Genomic DNA, 22794 nt, shown 5'->3' on the forward strand with positions numbered 1-22794 from the left:
CATCAATACCTAGTTTATTGAGAGTTTTTATCATGAAGGGCTGTTGAATTTTGTCGAAGGCCTTTTCTGCATCTATTGAGATAATCATGTGATTTTTGTCTTTGGTTCTGTTTATATGCTGGATTATGTTTATTGATTTGCGTATATTGAACCAGTCTTGCATCCCAGGAATGAAGCCAACTTGATCATAGTGGATAAGCTTTTTGATGTGCTGCTGGATTCGGTTTGCCAGTATGTTATTGAGGATTTTTGCATCGATGTTCATCAGGGATATTGGTCTAAAATTCTCTTTTTTTGTTGTGTCTCTGCCAGGCTTTGGTATCAGGATGATGTTGGCCTCATAAAATGATTTAGGGAGGATTCCCTCTTTTTCTATTGATTGGAATGGTTTCAGAATGAATGGTACCAGCTCTTCTTTGTACCTCTGGTAGAATTTGGCTGTGAATCCATCTGGTCCTGGACTTTTTTTCGGTTGGTAAGCTATTAATTATTGCCTCAATTTCTGAACGGTCTATTCAGGGATTCAACTTCTTCCTGGTTCAGTCTTGGGAGAGTGTATGTGTCCAGGAATTTATCCATTTCTTCTAGATTTTCTAGTTTATTTGCATAGAGGTGTTTACAGTATTCTCTAGTGGTAGTTTGTATTTCTGTGGGATTGGTGGTGACATCCCCTTCATCATTTTTTATTGTATCTATTTGATTCTTCTCTCTTTTCTTCTTTATTAGTCTTGCTAGCAGTCTATCAATTTTTTGTTCTCTTCAAAAAACCAACTCCTGGATTCATTGATTTTTTGGAAGGGTGTTTTTTTGTGTCTCTATTTCCTTCAGTTCTGCTCTGATCTTAGTTATTTCTTGCCTTCTGCTAGCTTTTGAATGTGTTTGTTCTTGCTTCTCTAGTTCTTTTAATTGTGATGTTAAGGTGTCAGTTTTAGATCTTTCCTGCTTTCTCTTGTGGGCATTTAGTGCTATAAATTTCCCTCTACACACTGCTTTAAATGTGTCCTAGAGATTCTGGTGTGTTGTGTCTTTGTTCTCATTGGTTTCAAAGAACATCTCTATTTCTGCCTTCATTTCGTTATGTACCCAGTAGTCATTTAGGAGCAGGTTGTTCAGTTTCCATGTAGTTGAGAGGTTTTGAGTGAGTTTCTTAGTCCTCAGTTCTAGTTTGATTGCACTGTGGTCTGAGAGACAGTTTGTTCTAATTTCTGTTCTTTTACATTTGCTGAGGAGTGCTTTCCTTCCAACTATGTGGTCAATTTTCAAATAAGTGTGATGTGGTGCTGAAAAGAATGTATATTCTGTTGATTTGGGGTGAAGAGTTCTATAGATGTCTATTAGGTCTGCTTGGTGCAGAGGTGAGTTCAATTCCTGGATATCCTTATTAACTTTCTGTCTCATTGATTTGTCTAATGTTGACAGTGGGGTGTTAAAGTCTCCCATTATTATTGTGTGGGAATCTAAATCTCTTTGTAGGTCTCTAGGGACTTGCTCTAAGAATCTGGGTGTTCCTGTATTGGGGGCATATATATTTAGGATAGTTAGGCTCTTCTTGTTGAATTGATCCCTTTACCATTATGTTAATGGCCTTGTCTCTTTTGATCTTCATTGGTTTAAAGTCTGTTTTATCAGAGACTAGGATTATAACCCCTACTTTTTTTTGTTTTCCATTTGCTTGTTAGATCTTCCTCCATCCCTTTATTTTGAGCCTATGTTTGTCTCTGCACGTGAGATGGGTCTCCTGAATACAGCACACTGATGGGTGTTGACTCTTTATCCAATTTGCCAGTCTGTGTCTTTTAATTGGAGCATTTAGCCCATTTACATTTAAGGTTAATATTGTTATGTGTGAATTTGATCCTGTCATTATGATATCAGCTGGTTATTTTGCTTGTTAGATGGTGCAGTTTCTTCCTAGCATCGATGGTCTTTACAATTTGGCATGTTTTTGCAGTGGCTGGTACTGGTTGTTTCTTTCCATGTTTAGTGCTTCCTTCAGGAGCTCTTGTAAGGCAGGCCTCGTGGTGACAAAATCTCTCAGCATTTGTTTGTCTGTAAAGGATTTTATTTCTCCTTCACTTACGAAACTTAGTTTGGCTGGATATGAAATTCTGGGTTGAAAATTCTTTTCTTTAAGAATGTTGAATATTGGCCCCCACTCTCTTCTGGCTTATAGAGTTTCTGCCAAAAGATACAATGTTAGTTTGATGGACTTCCCTTTGTGGGTAATCCGACCTTTCTCTCTGGCTTCCCTTACCATTTTTTCCTTCATTTCAACTTTGGTGAATCTGTCTTGGGATTGCTCTTCACAAGGCATATCTTTGTGGTATTCTCTGTATTTCCTGAATTTGAATGTTGGCCTGCCTCATTAGGTTGGGGAAGCTGTCCTGGATAATATCCTGAAGAGTGTTTTCCAACTTGGTTCCATTCTCCCCATCACTTTCAGGTACACCAATCAGATGTAGATTTGGTCTTTTCACATACTCCCATACTTCTTGGAGGCTTTGTTCATTTCTTTTTACTCTTTTTTTCTCTAAACTTCTCTTCTTGCTTCATTTCATTCATTTGATCTTCAATCACTGATACCTTTTCTTTCACTTGATCAAATCGGCTATTGAAGCTTGTGCATGAGTCACATAGTTCCCGTGCCGTGGTTTTCAGCTCCATCAGGTCATTTAAGGACTTCTCTATACTGTTTATTCTAGTTAGCCATTTGTCTAATCATTTTTCAAGGTTTTTAGCTTCTTCGCATGGGTTCGAACATCCTCCTTTAGCTTGGAGAAGTTTATTACTGATCGTCTGAAGCCACCTTCTCTCAACTCGTCAGTCATTCTCCATCCAGCTTTGTTCCATTGCTGGTGAGGAGCTGCGTTCCTTTGGAGGAAAAGAGGCGCTCTGATTTTTTGAATTTTCAGCTTTTCTGCTCTGGTTTCTCCCCATCTTTGTGGTTTTATCTACCTTTGGTCTTTGATGATGGTGATGTACAGATGGGGGTTTGCTGTGGATGTCCTTTCTGTTTGTTAGTTTTCCTTCTAACAGTCAGGACCCTCACTGCTAGTCTGTTGGAGTGTGCTGGAGGTCCAGTCTAGACCCTGTTATCTAGAGGTCCACTCCAGACCCTCTGTCTGGGTATCACCAGTGGAGGCTGCAGAACAGCAAATATTGCAGAACGGCAAATGTTGCTGCCTGATCCTTCCTCTGGAAGCTTCGTCTCAGAGGGGCACCCAGCTGTATGAGGTGTCAGTTGGGCCCTACTGGGAGGTGTCTCCCAGTTAGGCTACTCAGGGGTCAGGGACCCACTTGAGGAGGCAGTCTGTCCATTCTCAGATCTCCAACTCCGTGCTGGGAGAACCACTACTCTCTTCAAAGTTGTCAGACAGGGACATTTAAATCTGCACAAGTTTCTGCTGCCGTTTGTTCAGCTATGCCCTGCCCCCAGAAGTGGAGTCTACAGAGAATGGCAGGCAGGCCTTCTTGAGCTGCAGTGGGTTCCACCCAGTTTGAACTTCCTGGCTGCTTTGTTTACCTACTCAAGCCTCAACAATGGGGGACACTCCTCCCCCAGCCTCGCTGCTGCCTTGCAGTTCGATCTCGGACTGCTTTGCTAGCAGTGAGTGAGGCTCTGTGGGCCTGGGACCCTCTGAGCCAGGCATGGAATATAATCACCTGGTGTGCCATTTGCTAAGGCCGTTGGAAAAGTGCAGTATTAGGGTGGGAGTGACCCTATTTTCCAGGTACCATCTGTCACGGCTTCCCTTTGCTAGGAAAGGGAATTCCCTGTCCCCTTGTGCTTCCCAGGTGAGGCGATGCCCTGCCCTGCTCCGTGGGCTGCACCCACTGTCTGACTAGCCCCAGTGAGATGAACCCAGTACCTCAGTTGGAAATGCAGAAATCACCCATCTTCTGCGTCACTCACGCTGGGAGCTGCAGACTGGAGCTCTTCCTATTCGGCCATCTTTCGTAGCCTTTTTGGATAGTAACTTGTTCCTGTGTCAAATTTTTTGTGCTTTTTGTGCTTAATTATTTAAAAAAGTAGCCTACATTTATTATTTCAATTATTTTAATTCCTGTGAATCTATTTAACTGTTGCTGCTTCTGATTTTTTCTCGTGGTTTTTATTGTTTGCTTGTATGCCTCATAATTTTGATTGTAAGCTTATGTTTGCTGAGAGTTTATTTATTTTATTTTAATTGACACAGAATTGTACATATTCATGGGGTATAATGTGACACTTCAATGCATGTATATATGGGTTAATGATCAAATAAAGGTAATCAGTATATCCATCACCTCAAACATTTATTATTTGTTGTTTGTAGTGAGAATATTCAAAATCTTTTCTTATTTCTGGGCTCTATGTTCCATTCCATTGGTCTATGTGTTTGTTTTTTTGCCAGTACCATGTTGTTTTCGATAGTATAACTTTATAGTATATTTTGAAGTTAGGTAGTATGATGCCTCCAGTTTTGTTTTTTTTTTCTCAAGAATGATTTGGCTAGTAAAGGTCTTTTGTTGTTTCATACACATTTTAGGATTAAAAATTTTTTCCCATGAAGAATATTATTGGTATTTTGATAGGGAATGCGTTGAATCTATTGATTGTTTAGGGTAGTATGGACATTTTAACAATATTAATTATTCCACTCCATGAACACAGGATATATTTCTGTTTAATTGTGTTCGCTATAATTTCCTTCATCAATGTTTTATAGTTTTCAGTATAAAAGATATTTCACTTCTTTGGTTAGATTTCTTTTTAGGTATCTTTGTTTTTTGGTAGCAATTATAAATGGAATTGTTTTCTTGATTTCGTTTTTAGCTAGCTCACCATTAGCATATACAAATGCTACTCATTTCTGAATTTTAAATTTGTATCCCTCAACTTTACTAAATTTGTCTATTAGTTATAACAAGTTTTGGTGAAGTGTGTAGGGTTTTCCATATATATGATCATATGATCTGCAAACAGGGATAGTTTGACGCTCCTCCTTTCCAATTTTGCCTTTTATTTCTTTCTCTTGCCTGATTACTCTGGCTAGGACCACCAGTACTATGTTGAATAGAAGTAGTGAAAGTGGATATCCTTATCCCAGATCTTAGGAGAAAAGCTTTCAACTTTTCCACATTCAGTATGATATTTGTTGTGGGTTTGTCATATATGGACTTTTTAGTGTTGAGGTACATACCTTCTATATCTAATTTGTTGACAGTTCTTAACATGAAGGGATGACTTTTGTCAAATTATTTTTCTTCATCTATTGAAACGATGATATGGATTTTATCCTTCATTCTGTTAATGTGGTGTATCATATTTATTGGTTTGTATAAACTGACCTATTCTTGCATCCCTGGGATGAATTCCCTTGGTCATAGTGGATAATGTTTTTAATGTGCTATTGATTTTGGTTTACTAATATTTTATGAGCATTTTTGCATATATATCAGAGTGACCTGTAGTTTTTTTGGTTGAGTCCTTGTCTGGTTTGGGTGCTAGGGTAATGCTGGCCTTGTAGAATGACTTTGGATATATTCTCTCCTCTTCAATTTTCATGAATAGTTTGAGGAGAATTGGTATTAGTTCTTTAAAAGTTTGGTAGAATTCATTGGTGAAACCATCAGGTCCTGGGTTTTTTCTTCAATGGGGTACTTTTTTTTTTTTTTTGAGATGGAGTTTTGCTCTGTCACCCAGGCTGGATTACAGTGGCATGATCTTGGCTTACTGCAACCTCCCAGTCCTGGGTTCAAGTGATTCTCCTGCCTCAGCTTCCCAGGTAGCTGGGATTACAGGCACGCACCAGCAAGCCCAGCTAATTTTTGTATTTTTAGTAGAGATGGGGTTTCACCATGTTGGTCAGGCTGGTGTGGAACTCCCAACCTCAGGTGATCTGCCCGCCTCAGCCTGCCAAAGTGCTGAGATTACAGGCATGGGCCACAGCACCCAGCCAAGATATGTTCTGTTACTGATTTAATTTCCTCACTCATTGGTGTTTTCAGATTTTCTATTTCTTCATTGTTCAATCTTGGAAGGTTGCATGTGTCCAGGAATTTATTCTTTTTTTTTTAGATTATCCAATTTGTTGGTATATTATTGTTCACAATAGCCTTTTATAATTCTTTGTATTTCTGCGGCATCTAAAGTTTTGTCAGTTTTGTTTTCAAACATGATCTTTTGATGTTTTGTATTTTTCTGCCTGTATTTCATTTATGTATGCTTTGATCTTTCTTAATTACTTCCTTCTACTAATTTTGGGTTTAGTTTGTTCTTGTCCTTTTTTTTTTTTTTTTTTTTTTTTTTGAGATGGAGTCTCTCTCTCTCTGTCTCCCAGTTGCCTAAGCTGGAGTGCAGTGGCATGATCTCGGCTCACTGCAGTCTCTGTCTCCTTGGTTCAATTGATTCTTTTGCCTCAGCCTCCCGAGTACCTGAGATTACAGGTGTGTACCACCAGGCCCAGCTAATTTTTGTATTTTTAGTAGAGATAGGGTTTCACCATGTTGGCCAGGCTGGTCTCGAACTCCTGACCTCAAGTGATTGCCTGCTTCAGCCTCCCAAAGTGCTGGGATTACAAGCGTGAGCCATGCTGCCCAGCCTGTTCTTGTTTTTGTAGTTCCTTGAGGTACGTCATTAGGTTGTCATCTTTCTCTTCCATTTCAATACATGTAAGCATTTATTGATATAAACTTCCCTTTTAGAACTGCTTTTTCTGCATTTCAAAGACTTTGATATGTTGTCTTCCTATTTGTCTCAAGGAATTTTTAAATTTCCCTTTTAAAGTCTTCACTGATCCATTGGTTCTTTAGGAGCATACTGTTTAATTCTCATGTATTTGTAAAGTTTCTGAATTTCTTCCTGTTGTTGATTTCTAGTTTTATAACATTGTGGTCAGAAAACATATTTAAAATGATTTTGATCTTTTAAAATTTGTTAAGGCTTGTCTTGTGCTATTAAGAAAAATGTGTATTCTGCAGTTGTTGGGTGAAATGTTCTGTAAATATCTGTTAGGTCCAATTGGTCTATTGTGTGGTTTAAATCCAATGTTTCTTTGTTTATTTTCTGTCTGGATGATCTGTCCATTGCTGAGAGTGGGGTGTTGAAGTTGAAGTTCATGATTATTACTATATTGCAGTCTATCGCTTTCTTTAATTTAATAAATAACTGCTTTTTATATTTGGGTACTCTAGTGTTAGGTACATACATATTTACAATTTTTTTGTTTTTGCTGAAGTAACCCATGTATCATTATATAATGATCTTCTTTGTGCTTTTTTGTGATTTTTGATTTGAAGTCTATTTTATCTGGTATAAGTGAAGCTACTCCTGGTCTCTTTCAGTTTACATTTGCATGTGATATCAATTTTTCATCCCTTCACTTTCAGTCTATATGTCTTTACATGTGAAGTGAATTTCTTGTAGACATTGTATAGGTGAGTCTTGCTTTTTTTTCCCCCCCCCATTTGGCCACTCTATATGTTTTAATTGGAAAATTTAATCCATTTCCATTCAAGATTATTATTGACAGATAAGAACTTACTCCTGCCATTTTGTTAACTGTTTTCTAGATACTTTGTTTCTTTCTTCTACTCTTATTGTTTCTCTTTGTGACTCGGTGGTTTTCCATAGTGATAAGCTTTGATTCATTTCTCTTTTTCGTTTGTGTATCAGCTGTAATTTTTTTCTTTTTGGTTATTCTGGGGCTTACATAAAAAGAACTTAGAATATTTTAAGCTGATAACAACTTAACTTTGGTCACATACAAATATTCTAGATTTTTCTCCTCCCCCATCCACAATTCATAATTTCCTTCAGGTCATTATTTTAAATTCCTTTTCAGGAAATTTATAAATTCCATTTCTTGGGCGTCAGTTACTGGAGGATTCTTCTGCTTCTTTGACGGTGTCATTTTTCTTTGCTTTTTCATGTATCTTGTATCCCTGTGTTGATATTTGTGCATCTGATGGAATGGTCAACTCTTTTAATTTTAGGGAGTGGCTTTTGAAGGGAATCACTTTCACCAGCAGATGTGTCTAAGGGTGTTGGTTGGGTAGAGTACACTGGCTTTTGTTCTATGTGGGTGCAGTAGTGTAGTCTCTGTAGTTTTTTAAGCTATAGTCAACTTTATTGATACCTCTGAGGGCCTTGGTGTGGCTAGTTTGCTGGCTCAGGACAGGTCACCCCTGGACACAAGGGGTATGTGAGCACAAGAACAAGTCCACTGGTTAAGGTGGGGACCCGCTGTGAGATGCATACATGGCTGGTGAGCATTCAGCAGCCAGTCTGTCAGCTTGGGTTAGGGCTCTTCTGGGGGCAGTATACTTGGCTGGCAAGCATGAGGCTTGGCTTGCCAACTCAGAGCAAAAGTCCCCTGAAAATGACATGCCCAGCTGGTGAGCTTACTGGTGGCATATGTGGACAGGTCTGCCAGCTCAGGTTGGGGTATCCTTAGAAGTAGTGCAGCTAACTGTTGAGTGTACCAGGGGCATGCAGGGGCTGGTCCACTGGTTTGGGTGTGGCTTGCTTTGGAATCGTGCTGCTTGCTGGTGAGCATGCTGACTGTGCATGAGACCAGTTTGGACTTGGTTTCTCTGCTTAGCAAGATTGTCTGTTCCTTTGAGGGCAAGGTGCTATATGGGCTCCAAGGATGGGGCACTGGATCTAGGCTCTGAGAGACAGGTTCAGGGTACTGCAGTCACTAGGATGTGAAAGGTGGAACACTTCCTAGGGAGCTTGTTCCCAGGGGGTAGGGAGCTGTAGCAACTCAGCAAGGGAATGGTGTACTACTGTGTGTGAAGGTAGTGTTATGGCCGTGTAGCTTCGGGAATGAAAAGAGATGGTGGCTACTGGCTCCTAGAACAGGCTGTACTCTAGTTGTGGCTCTGGTTTCAAAATGGCATCATATAGCTGCAGCTTGGGTCACAGGGATGAGGGCATACAACGTGACTTCCTTCTCTGGGGCAGAGCAGCCATGTGGCTGTCAGGCAGCTCCCTAAACTGGACTCAGGGTCTCTAGGAACTGGAGGATTCTCAGCAACAAAGAGTGCAGATGTCTGTGACATTAATGGGGGCTGCTGGCGCCTCTTGCTTGCCTAGTCTCACTGGATGCACCTTCTTGTTCTGAGCTAATCCCGGCTGGGGAGATGGCGGTGTGGCAGAGGCAGGGTGTTTCATTCTCTTCTCTATGTGACCCTCACTAAAGGTCTCCTTGTCCCACAGGATTTTCTGTCTCTCTCTCCTGCTGTATTCCAGTGCACTCCCTCAAACACTCCAGTACAAACGTACTTTCTTGTTTGTTGTTTTGGCTCTTTTTTTGGTAGGCAGTATGAGCATTAAGCTTTTCTAGTCGGCTCTCTTGCTTTGCCCTGGCTGGGCTTTTCTATGGAAACCTGTGAGGTATATGCTGAGAGTATGTGCATTAGAAAGTTTTTGCCTTCGTTTCTGTGAAGTATCATAGGGCGTTGCCAAACTAGTATTACTTTTTATGTTAATGACTTCACTTGGTATTTCTTGATTTTTGAATTCTGAGGTTTCTCAGCTTTAAATACTCAAGAGAGCCTTTTTGTTTATACCATAAGAAGGCCAGACTTAGGTGAATTTCTCAGCATCGTCCTATTTTAGTAGGCAGATTTATTTTTGTGGTTCACTTTTTATCTGAAGGCATTGCCTTTGAAGGTGCTCACTTTACCTAAAGTCTCAATTCCAACACCTGGCTCCTGCAAGATCAGGCTTTGTCTCTAGTTCTTGTATTACCATTACAATATGTTTACTTTTCTGGTTTTATGCCTTTTAGTCTCTTTTCATTAGCCACTGGGATTTCCTTTACTTTTTTTTTTAAAGCTCTGTTTTGCACACCGTTTCATATTCTGCACAGTATAACTGGTTTTGTAGTGGGAAGTTTTTCAGGTTATCTAGTCGGCCGTATTACATAAGTTCTATGTAGGAATGCACAAATGTATACATACAGAGAATACACCTTTTAACTTGAAAAATTTTTTCTATCATAAAAATGTCATGCATATTAAACAACTGTGAAGGAATTGTCAGTGACTTAATATGTTGATAGATTGACACTGTGTGGGAAACAGCTTGAGAATATTAGGGGTTATTTTTATAATGCCACCTTAGGCTTTAATATCAGATTCATAGAAGTGTACTTAGTTAGTAAGCCATGTAGTGAATCGAATATATAACTTTATCTACTGGCCAAAAATACACTATTTTTCCAGAATAAATTTCAGGAAAAAAAATGTTGTATCTATTGTAGCAAAAATATAAGAAAATAACAAACTTTAAAACATGTATAAATTGCTGTTTTATGAGCAGGATTATGCTGCACTCAAGGATTATAATCACCAAAGGCTTATAAAGGAATGCTCCATTTTCTTAAATTCTTACTGTCATGGTGAAGCCCTGGTACAATATTTTCGACAAGAAAACAAACACAAAAATGCTGATGAAAATTAGACTGTAAATTATCCCAGTAAGTTGTCCTAAAATGTAAGCGGTACGTCGAATATCAGCCCTCAGGAATATTACAATTGTGTTTTTATAATGCAAAATACAGAGTAAGTATTCTGTAAGCTAAATCCTTAGAAAAGACTACTAGTATGCATATGAAATCAAATTCTTTCTTTCTTGGATTTCTTATTATGAAGATATTGAGAAAGTTGACTGGTTTCTGTAACTGCCCTTGAATCTCATTTTCTTAATGAGACTCACCTTGCCCACCCTCTTTAATAATGCAATCTGCAATTCCCCAACACCACCTCCTTACTGCCCGGTATACCCATTCCACTTAGCCTGCTCTACTTTCTTTCCTATAGCATTTAATCTCTTCTCATATATTACACTATTTATATGTTTATTATGTGCAGTATTTTTGTTTGTCTTCTCCCACTAGAAAGTTAAAATCTACCAAGGGCAGAGATCTTGGTGTGTTTTGTTTACTATTATATCCCCAATGACTAGAGTAGTACCTGTCACATAGTAGGTGTTCAAAAATGATTCGGGATGTGAATAAGGTTTTATTTGCCTGCCTATAAATTAGGGTGATAATTCATGACCCCCTTATTTCTTTTGTGGGTACAAATTAGATATGTATATGCCAAGTATATTGACTTGTCTGAAAGAAAGTTGACATTCATAGGATAATAGCAGTTATTATATTTGGGATGTATTAAGTGACTTAGCCTTTAAATGTCTCAAAGTTTCCATCTTAAATCTAAGTCCATGGCAATTTTACTTATACAATATCTCTTCTATAGCAACAGAACATGTATAACATTCAGAACTTGATTAAAGATCATACCTCATTTTTTTCTTTGAGTTTTGTGATCATAACAATCACAGGGCTGTCTTCCTGCCAAACCATCTGCCAGAAATCATCCACAGTGTTGATCATGGGGCCCTGCGTGGCAATGAAGGCTTTCTCCTTGCCACTGTAGCCCTACATGGAGTAAAGAGACAAAAATATTGGTTTTTAAGTTCATGCCTTGCAGTGAAAGTTTAGGTGAAAGATCTTCAATGAAATAGCTGTGCTTACAAAAGCAACACAGGTTACGGCTTCATTGATTCTAGTACAACAATTTCTAGTTAACAATATCCTTAATATCATTAACTTGGCAGCAAGTTAAGGATAGCACGTGATATTGAGGGTTGTAATGCCCAGTCTCCAGCAGAGTGCCCATAGAGAGCACTGTTGCCAGAGACTCACCGTAAAAGGAAAGTCATCATAAAAGACCCATCAACAATGTTGATTATGACTAAGATAAAAAACCAGACAAAATGAAACCTTGCTGGTAATCAAGTTAAACCAAGCTTAATCTACTCTAGGAAAAACAAAATAAAACCAACAATTCCAAATAGAAAATAATCAGAAAGAAATTTGTACTTATTTACTTACCCTAATATAATTAGCATTAATGTAGGTGCTCAATGAATCAGTTACATTTTTTGGTCTTAAACACACTCTGCTGAGGGGATCTAATGAAGAAAACAAAAAAGAATACATTAAACAGACTTACTCTTTTTAAAGTTCCTTAAAATGCCAATAACCAGTAAGCAGAAACCCGTTATGTATTGATTATCTGGTGCATGTCCATGTTTGTCTTTGGTGTCTATTGCTTGATCTATATGTGTTTATTGAGGGACATTTGGGCCCATCTTCACTCCTGACATAAAGCTCATCCATAAGCCTGAGATGATGAGTTTATATTTCAGGCCATTTCTCATCTGTTCTGGTTCTCGACCCCATTTCTCATTTATGCTGCCACTCTTATACTTTGGATTTGGAATTTGTACCAGGTCTCCTCACTCCTGTCTCTCTCCTTTCCCTGTGGATGTAAATCAGGTTACACTCTACCAATTATTTATATTTTACTATCTCATCTCATTTAAACCCTCAGGTCTCAACCTCACCTTGTCTGACCATTATGTCCTGGCCAGATCTCCTGATCTTCTGAGATGGATGAGATTAATAATCTATTATGTGCTATCTGTGTGAGGATAGGCAAGCCAGGGGAAGAGGGAGCTTGCAAAGATAAAGATAAACCCTGATTCATTTCAAGCCTGGGCACAGTGGCTTAGGCTGTAATCTCAGCACTTTGGGAGCTTGAGGCAGGAGGATCCCTTGAGCCCAGGAGTTCAAGCCTAGGCAACGTAGTGAGACCTCATCTCAATAAATAAATAAATAAATAAATGAGCCAGGCATGGTGGCTCATGTCTATGGTTCCAGCTACTTGGGAGACTGAGGCATGAGAATTGCTTGAACCCAAGAGGCGAAGGCTGCGGTGAGCCGAGATTGTGCCACTGCCCTCCAGCCTGGACAACAGAGGGAGACCTGTCTCAAAAACAAAAATGAAACAAATCAAAACAAAAACTATGATTCATTTCAGTGAGTCTTCAGTCTGTTCATAAAATAACAAACAACATATATTTTTTGTTTATTAGATGTCAGACTCTGTTCTCAATGCTTTACAGATATTTTGTCATTTAATTTTCATGTAACTTCAATAAAAGTACCTAAGATAATGGGTAAGACTCCTTCCCCATTTTTCAGATAGGAAACTGAGATAGGTTAAATAATTTGACCAAATTTATACAGCCGAGAAGTAGGTAAAGGAGTCAGGCTTTGAATCCACACTAACACTAGAATACCATTAGCCACTATGCTACGCTGCTGCTCTCATGTGAAGATAGCCATGTAAACTGACAACTAAAATACAAAATGTTGTATCATTGTGGTTGCTTAGTTACTTCTTTGAAAAACAGCAAATTCAATGCTTTTCAGCTTCCTTTCTCAGTGGCATGTGGTGTAAAAACAGGGGTGCAGCAAAGAAAAACTTCTCCCACTCCCATATTTTTTTAGAAACACACAATCGTTGAGCATCATCTGGGTAAATATAGTTTCTTACATTCCCCACCAAAACTGAGACAATCAAAGAGGAGGTGAGGTAGGAAGTACTAGAGGAAGAAAGTTTCATAGAATATATGTAAATGGGAGTTAAAAATAATTAAAAATTTAACAGGACTTGGCAAACCAAAGTGTTTTAAATTTCACTTTACATATAGCTGGGGTTAAAGATAATAAAGACCATAATTAGTTTCAGAAAAAGACTAACCAGCCCATGAGGACAGTGATGGTTTAAAAATGTAGCATCCAATTATCTGACACTCCTTCTAGAAGAATGTAGTAGACACTAATTCCCCTCATCTTGAATGTGGGCAGAAATCAAAGACTTGCTTCCAATAAATAGAATATGGCAGCAGAGATGTTGTGTGACTAGGTCATAAAGGGTATTGCAGTTTCCTCCTTGCTCTCTTTGTTGAGTTGCTAGCTCTGGAGGAAGCTAACGGCCATATTTTGAGGGCACTCAAGCAGCCCAGTGAAGAGAGAAATAGTGGGGAACTGAGGCCTCCAGCTAATAGCATATGAATAAGCCCTCTTGGAAGCAGATCCCTCAGTGCCAGCCAAGCGTTCAGCTGACTGAAGGCATGGCCAACAACTCAATCAAAATCTCATGAAAGACCTTGGGCCAGACACTCAACTAAGCCACTCCCCAATTTCCGGCACACAGAAATTATGAGATATAAATGTGTATTGTTTTAAGCCCACTAAATTCTGGGGTAATTTGTCCCACAGCAATAAATAGGTAATATAGGGACCAATAAGGAGTCAGTCACAAAACTCTGGAGTGACATCATTATCACTGTTATTGTCATTGCACTCATTGTTGACTCCTATATGTGTCCGGTAGAGCAGCTAACAGCATTTTATGCCTTATGTCACTTAATCATTACAATTCTATAAAGTATATACCATTAACAGTCTCTTTATTTAGATTAGGAAATTGCAGCACAGAGAAGTTAAGTAACTCACCCAAGGTCACACAGTAAAAAATGAAGCAGAGAGTTGAAACCAGATTACCAAACTTAGAACTTAACAAGGCCATTATCAAAGATTATGTTGAAAATATATGGTAAAATTTTGCTAGTTTGTCACTAGGATATTTGAAATAAAGAATATATATGTGTATATAAATATATATGTACGTACACACATGCACATGCGCACGCGCACACACATACACATATATATACACACATATATACACACACACACACACGCACATATACAAACAAGTAATAGGAGCTTCTATCCAGAGATGGAAAGATATGAGCTATAAGTGATGTGGTTTTGGCAAGAGAAAGTCCCATTCTGCTTAAAGCTTTAGATTGACTTGTAAGGACCAAGATGCTTATCTGATCTTATAAGCCACAGGTAAAATAGCTCCTGATCATGCCATATGGAAGCAACAGAAGTCTAGAAGATGCCAATAAATGCTGGAAATCAGTGGGAAGACCCTTAGGTGGCATCCAAGAATCCCATTCATAGAGGCAGACTCTCATTCTATTTGAACCAAAACACTTTGCAAAAGATCCTAGCACGTCCTTTCAGGTGACCTAAAGGAAGTAGGGTGACTGCGGAGATACTTACAGTGGAACAGGTAAGGACTGTTTGAATCAGGATATAACCTGACTGTGAACAAGAAATTGTGGTCCTATGCTCATCAGCATGGAAATCTTTTGGGACATGGGCCTGGAACTTATAAATTCCTCCTAAAGAGATATGTTGGGGCTACTGGTACTGAAGCAAACCACCCTCTTTAAAGCATCCTGGAAACAAATCCAGTCTCAGTCTTGTCCTTCAGAGCTTTCAAAATGTAGACCCTCTGGAGATGGAAGCTAGCACCAAATTTTCAAAAGCACTTCATTTTCCCCAAAATCTCCTAGAGTCTTAACAGATCTATCTCTACATTTCCTACAATTGTTGGTCAGGGGCAGACTGACCCTCACTTGCATGAGCCATTTTCAATAAGAACCTTGTATCTTATTTTGTATTCATAATGTCGTATTCATTTTTTAAAGACTGCCTTCCAGGGCAAAGCTGCATGCCATTGATGTGGGCAAAAATTTCTTGGATATGACCCTGAAAGCACAATGAAAGCAAAAATAGACACAGGGGATTGCATCAAACTAAAAAGCTCCTGCACAGCAAATCCACAGATTGGGAGAAAATATTTACAAATCATACATTAACAAGGGGCTAATATCCAAAATATATCAGGAACTCAAACTACTCAATAACAAGAAAACAAACAATTCTACTAAAAACGGATAAAGATTTGAACAGATGTTTCTGAAAACAAGACATACAAATGTTCAATAGATCTATGAAAAAATGTTCCACATCTCAAATCATCAGAGAAGTGCAAATTAAAACCAGAATATCACTTTATACCTGCTAGAATGGCTATTATCAAAAAGATAAAAGATAAATGCTGGCAAGGATGTGAAGAAGAGAGCCCTGGTAGGCTGTGGGTGAGAATGTAAATTAGCACAGCCATTTTGGAAAACAGTATGGAGATTCCTCAAAAACTGTGAGTGAACTACCATATGACCCAGCAATTCCACTTCTGGGTTTATATCCAAAGGAACTGAAGTCAGTATGTTGAAGAGATATCTGCACTCCTATGTGCATTGCAGCACTACTTATAATAGCCAAGGTTTGAAAACAATTGGAGTGTCCATCAACAGATGAATGGATTTTAAAAATATGGTCTATATATATAATGGAGTTCTATTTCGCCTTTAAAAAGCAGGAAATGATGTCATTTGTGACAACATAGATAGACTTCACAGACATTATGCTAAATGAAATAAGCCAGGCACAGAGAGACATGATCTTCTTTATGTGTTGAATCTAAAAAAGTTGAATTCATAGAAATACCAGAGGCTAGGGGAGTGGAGTGAATGGGGAAAGGGGAGATGGTGGTCAAAGGATACAAAATTTCAGTTAGGAGGAATAGGTTCTCATGATCTATTATAGAGCATGGTGTCTATAGTTTAATAATAATATTATATATTTCAAAATAGCTGAAATAATGGGATTTTAAATGTTCTCACCACAAAGAAAAACAATAAACATTTGAGGTAATGGATACGTTAATATTAGCACGATTTGATCATTCTACAATGTATACGTGTATCAAAACATCACATTGTGCCCCATATATACCACTGTTATTTTCAATTAAAAATCAAATAAAACCTAAAGAGTCATCTCCAAATAATATAAGCTTTAGTTCCCCTCCCTTCCAAAAAACTAAATCTACCCTTGTTGGTAAAACCTCTCAGTCTGCATAAAATCTGTTATACCCTTTGTAATGTAGAAAGACTTCTGCTAGACTGCTTTTGTTACCTCATCTTTTTCCTCCAAGGGGTCTTGAACACCCATGGAGCTGAATTTTAACATGGACAGTGAAGTTATTCCATTGTTTATACATATCTTCCGTCAATCCTATTGATCAAAAACTCTTGGCAGATCACAAAATAACAAACAAGGAGGAGAAGCCACAGTGGAGCAAACAACACTTATTGAATACACTCCAGCAAAAATCTCATGGAGGAGGGTTTCCTGCTGAGAGCCTTTGGCTACAACACTGCCCTTAAAGCTTCTTGCCAAGCATGCGCAGTGCTGTCTGGCATTTTTGCTGTCGATAGCTGGAGCACACAATAGTATGCACGGCACACACACGCACATCCAAATATGTATTTTAAGAGCTAGTCGTCTCCTAGGAGTCACCATCCCTGTCTTTCTTTAGCAATAAGATCCCAATTCTGGCTGGGAACTTGGTAGGATGCATGGCTTAAGACTTTCCTTCTTACCATCCCTTGCATTAGTTGCGGCCATGTAACTAAGTTTTCACTTACAGCACGTGAGAGGAAGTGATGCGCGTGACTTTTAGATCATGAAGTTAAAGTGAGGAGCGATGTTCTCCTTCTACTGCTTCTGATTCCATCTTGCTGCCTGGGATGTGATTGTGGTGATCAGGATCTCAGAGCATGCAAAGGCAATACCGTGGGGATGGTGAGGTAATCAGAGAGATGAGTCTAGAGGTGTAACATGGCAAAGCTGCCATATCAACCCTGGCAGGTATACTTGAGGGGGATATACATTTCTAAATTATTTAAACCACTGTTATTTGGGTTGTGTTTAATAGTCTATATATTACGTTTTCCAGAAAAAATATTTCAGAAAAGAATAGTATTATCACAAAATCAGTTCTGCCTAGGGAGGCATTAATAGAGTAGGTACATCCTAAAAATCGAGGGCTTGTATATATTCAGAAGTCAAATTCAGGGTTTCTTAGAGTTGGAGTTTGCATGTTCAATAATTATCATGATCTATAAAAAATAATGTTTTAGCAACATAACAAAAGTTAATCATCATCTTAGTGTAAAACTAAGCCCTCAGGTCCCACAGCATTGCCATTAGAACACACGCAGTGATTGGTTCAGTCTGAATAGCCCTAAACTGCTTATTGCACTGATTTCCTTTCTTCTGACCTAGAACAAACACATGGCCTGGACAGAAGTCTTTTTCACCATTTGGAAGAGGCTGTCTTTAGTTAGCATATGTAGCGGTTTGTTCACTGACAGCACAAATTGGTTAGATTCATTTAGTGCTAGCAACATTGTCTTAAATTCTAAAATCATTTTCCATCAAGAGTCGAAAGACTCTGTGGACTAAAGTGTTATGGAAAATATGGAAATCATTTTTACCAACATTTGCTTACATTAATATAACTAATTCATCTCTTTATGATTTCTTTGACCTGGCACACTCTGAGCTTTCTGAAGGCAGGGATGGGGATTTTTCACCATCTTTATAAGATCTAGTGTCTTGCATAGCCGATCTTCAGTGAATGTCTACGGAACTGATTTAAAGATCCCTTCTGTTTTTTAAAAAAAAGGTCAGTTCTAGGTATCCTTCTCTAGCAATTATTCTATTGCTTTTCTTTTTCAGACAGGCAAACTTCTGAAAGAGTTTATTATACCACCACTTTCTCCATGCTCATCTGCAACTGAACGCTCGTCATGTACACTGTGATCTATCCTGACTCGAGCACTGTGCAGAGACTGCCCTTGCTAAGGTCACCACTGACATTCTTGTTGCTAAGCCCAGTGATCCCATTGTGGTATTTTTGTTCATGTCCTCTCTGAAGCATTCAAAAACTGTTGACTGTATATCCTTTTTTCGAGTTTTCTCTTCCCTTAGATTCTGGGACACAATGTTCTGGTTTTCCTGCTACCTCTTCAATGGCCTCTTTCCAATCTCCTGCTCATTTAATCTGCCTCTCTTCATGTTGCTAATTCTAGGATTCAACTTGACCCTCTTTTATCCTCACTTGATACTGCCTTGTTGAGTGACTCATTCATTCCTGTGACTTTATTACGCACATCCTGAGGGCTCTCAAATACATACTTCAGACCAGCCTGGTCTCCTAATTTATAGTCCAGCTTTTTCTGTTTATTATTTCCTTCTGAATGGACCACAGGTTTGTAAAACTCCTCATGCCCTTCATGTGTTCCTGACAGCTTTCCGCTATTGTTTAGGTTAGGTGTGCTGCCACAGCTCTACAGTCCGTGTAGAGCTTCTGTGCATTTGAATATTAGCATATTCTGTCTGTTCTGTCTCCTAAAATATGCTGGGGTCTGTCTTGCCTCTCTGTTTGCATGACTGTCTTGGACTAGGACTCAAGTATCTCCTGGTCTCCCTGCCTTCAATCTTGCTTTTTTCCGATCCATCCCCCTCATAGCTGTCAAGGCACTCTATAAAACAAAATCTGGTCACTTGATTCCATTGTCTAAATGTCATCCATAGCTCCCAATTGCCCATAGCAGTATTTCCCAAAATATTTATTATCTGTAAATTGTTATTTCTATAACATATAGAATTACATTATATGACTTATAAATTAAGTCATCTTTTACAAAAAGAAGTTAGTAACCAACTAAATATGGGAAACATTGGACTAAACAAATCTGAACCATATTCTTTTGACTGCAGGACTTCTCAGGGTCTTCAGTATGTAAATAGACCCTGTGAATTTCCAAGAAGGTATTGTATATACTCCTATTTGTCCATTGGACTCAATTTTATTATACTTACTGTATTCACATACCTAAGTATTATATTTATATACTTATTGATAATTCAACTTAGAGCAGCCCTGATCAATAGAACTTTCTGAGGTGATGAAAATATTATCTATCTGTGCTGTCCAAAAATGTAACCTCCAGCTTTCAAGCACTTCAAATGTGGCTAGTAAAAACTGAGGAACTAAAGTTAATTTTATTTAACTTTAATTCATTTAAGGGTAAATTGACCTAGCCATAAGTGGGCTCTGGTTGCTATACTTGATAGTGCAGGCCTAGAAGATGAATGCCAAGAAGGTCCTTAGCAAGATACAGCAGACCCTTAATGATAATGATCATCCCCAAGCCTCACCAACAGCTGCTTTCCCACGTATATCATATAATCTAGCCCCATGGACCTAGGGCAACCTTCCCAATATTCTATGTTCTTGCAGATTTTATGCTTCTGCACATATTGTTTCCCTTGCCTTCTTCTGCATGGTAAAGTCTTCCTCATTCCTCAGGGCTCAATTCAGAAAACACTGTCTTTCTGAAGTTCTCCCTGACCTTCCCAGGCAGAATTATAGGCATTCTCTTCTTTGCCTGGGTTCCCTGAGTTTTATTTTAGTATTTATCATCGTGTATTTTAAGTGCTTAAATTTTTGCCTGCCCTCAATGGAGTGTGGTGAGCCCCTAGAGGGCAAAGGCTGTATTTAATTCACTTTTGTATCCTTTGTGATTTCTATTTGGGATGTGGCCCACAGAGGGTTTCACATCAGAATTAATTTCTATTAGAAAGACTGAAAGCCCTGTTTTTGACCTTCTAGATTTTTTTTTCTTTTCTTAGCAAAGAGGACAAGAAATCTTTCATGCCTTTCAGTATCCACTGATTGTTAGAAGTTTCCATAAACATCCTACACCAATCAGGCTTGAAAAGAGGTCTGCTTCCTTCAGTTTTTATAACGCCTATGATGTATATGATTTAGTGGGAAATCTAAAAACTGCTTAGAAACAGTTTCCCTGTCAAGCTAAATTATGTTGGTAATTAGTAACTTACAGTGCTTTCCAACTATTTAGAGGTTTCCAAATTCTTTTTTATTAAAAATTCAGAGAGGGGAGTCTCACTTTGTTGCCTAGGCTGAATTGCAGTGGCTACTCCCAGATGCGATCACAGTTCACTGCGACCTCAACCTCCTGGGCTCAAGTGATCCTCCTGCCTCAGCCTCCCAAGTAGCTGGGACTACACATGTGCACCACCACACCTGGCTACATTTTGTATTTTTTGGTAGAGATGAAGTTTTGCCATGTTGCCCAGGCTTGTAATTAAACCTTTTTTTTCTTTTTTTTTGGTGGAGATGGAGTGTTATTATATTGCCCATGCTGGTCTCAAACTCCAGGACATGAGCCACTGTGTGTGGCTCCAAATACTTCCTTTTACAAATGCAAGAATACAACTTATAACTGTATATGGGGAAATGTAGGTTTCCAAGAAAAACTCTTGTAATATATAGCTTGGACTAAAAGAAAAGCCAAGAATTAAACAAAAAATGTATCATCATCATCATCATCATAATTTTCATCACTACTGTTATAAATGAATGAAAATGTGGCTCTTGAGTACTTTGCTTTTAAAACTGTAAACTTCTCTATACATGGTGCCCCTATTTCCTGGAATTGGTTCTGAGGTTAGTAATGGATTCATCTTCAATTAGATAGGGAGGGAAAGAGAAACTAACATTAGCTGAGGGCTTACTATTAGTTGGAATTTTAATAGGCATTTTACACATACTATCATTTAATTTTCTCAATAGCCTTGTAGGAGAGTATTATTATCACTACTTTTGGGAATAAAGGATGGCATAGGGAGATTAACTATCCTGCCAAAAATTGTCAATGTTTTTGTTGTGGTAGGAAATCAAATCTAATTCCAATATCTTGCTTTAGCTACATAACTTGTTGCTTTAATGAGTGGTTTGCTTATTTGCATATCTACTCTGTGCTAGGCACTTTATATAACAAAAAAGGAAACATAATTTAAGTAGGAAACATTATTAGATGTTAAAATTTTATATATAAAATGATGGCCTGAGTAAATGGCATTCTTTGATTGTATCTATATTATCTTATATTTGTATCAATACATTGACTGCATAAGAGAAATATGCATAGCATTTATTATTATAGTGCAGCACTATTCACAATAACAAAGACATAGAAACAACCTAGATGCCCATCAACAGTGGATTGGATAAAGAAAATGTGGTACACATATACCATGGAACACTACGCAGTCATAAAAAAGAACAAAATCATACCCTTTGCAGTAACATGGATGCAGCTGGAGGCCATTATCCTAAGCAAATTAACACAGGAACAGAAAAACAAATATTGCATGTTCTCACTTATAAGTGAGAGCTAAACTCTGGATACACATAGACATAAAGATGAAAAGAATAGACACTGGGGACTCCAAAGAAAGGGAGGGAGGGAAAGGGAGAAGGGCGAAAAATCTCCCTATTGGGTACTATGTTCACTATCTGGGTGTCATGGGGTCAGAAGAATCCCAAACAGCAGCATCACACAATATACCCTTGTAACAAACCTGCACAGGTACCCCCTGAATCTAAAATAAAAATAAAAAATTTAAACTTATTATTACAGTATTATATTTTGTTGTGTGCTAATAATTTTCTATGGATGTATGATTGTTTTTTCCTACTACTTTTGTTATTGAGGATGTAGACGTATTTTTATCACTAATATTTGTTTACATTGCAAAATAATTTGATATAAACTTGACTTTAGCATTTTAATCTGAGCCAAGATAACATTGTCCTTAGAGAAATGACTATAATTTAATTTATAAATTGATTTATTCATAATTGATTCTTGTCCACCCATATATCTGTTGCAAGGCATTCTCAGAATTGTATAATGTTGCTGTTATGTACAAGCTGTCAAGCTTTTAGAACTAAGAAGAGTTTAGTGTAGGTTAAAACTAAAAACAATCATAATGTTTAAAATCTTGATCATTTAATAATCACCATTTTATATACTATTTCAAGTTTAGCTCATATTACAGTCTAAAATCATAAAGAACATCTTTCTGTATTCATTCCAGGCATTTTGGATACTTTCACCCAATAGCGTGGCTTTTCTAAGCTGTATTTCCTAAATTATATTTTGTGCAACAGGGGGTGGTGGGTGGGGCATTCAGGCTGCAGACATTTTCAACAGAAAATTCATCGTTTGCAACATCAGCTGTCAGCACAGGTGCCCTGAATTCAGAGGTCCACCCAGTTCTGTGAACGGAAAAGCTGACACAG

At 38.2% G+C, this 22794-nt stretch overlaps 1 protein-coding gene across 4 annotated transcripts in view; it reads right to left on the bottom strand.

Moving 5' to 3' along the window:
• Positions 1-22794, bottom strand: part of PTPRR (protein tyrosine phosphatase, receptor type, R) — a 309826-nt gene that overhangs the window by 51067 nt on the left and 235965 nt on the right. For all 4 annotated transcript variants that reach the window (XM_011976642.1, XM_011976644.1, XM_011976645.1 and 1 more), the window contains 2 exons: positions 11892-11971; positions 11298-11435 (listed from right to left, as the gene is read on the bottom strand). In XM_011976642.1, the coding sequence (XP_011832032.1) occupies positions 11298-11435; positions 11892-11971 (218 nt within the window). The remainder of the gene's footprint in view (positions 1-11297; positions 11436-11891; positions 11972-22794) is intronic.

This window comes from Mandrillus leucophaeus, unplaced genomic scaffold (genome assembly GCF_000951045.1).
Source record: "Mandrillus leucophaeus isolate KB7577 unplaced genomic scaffold, Mleu.le_1.0 Scaffold169, whole genome shotgun sequence".
Taxonomy (NCBI): domain Eukaryota; kingdom Metazoa; phylum Chordata; class Mammalia; order Primates; family Cercopithecidae; genus Mandrillus; species Mandrillus leucophaeus.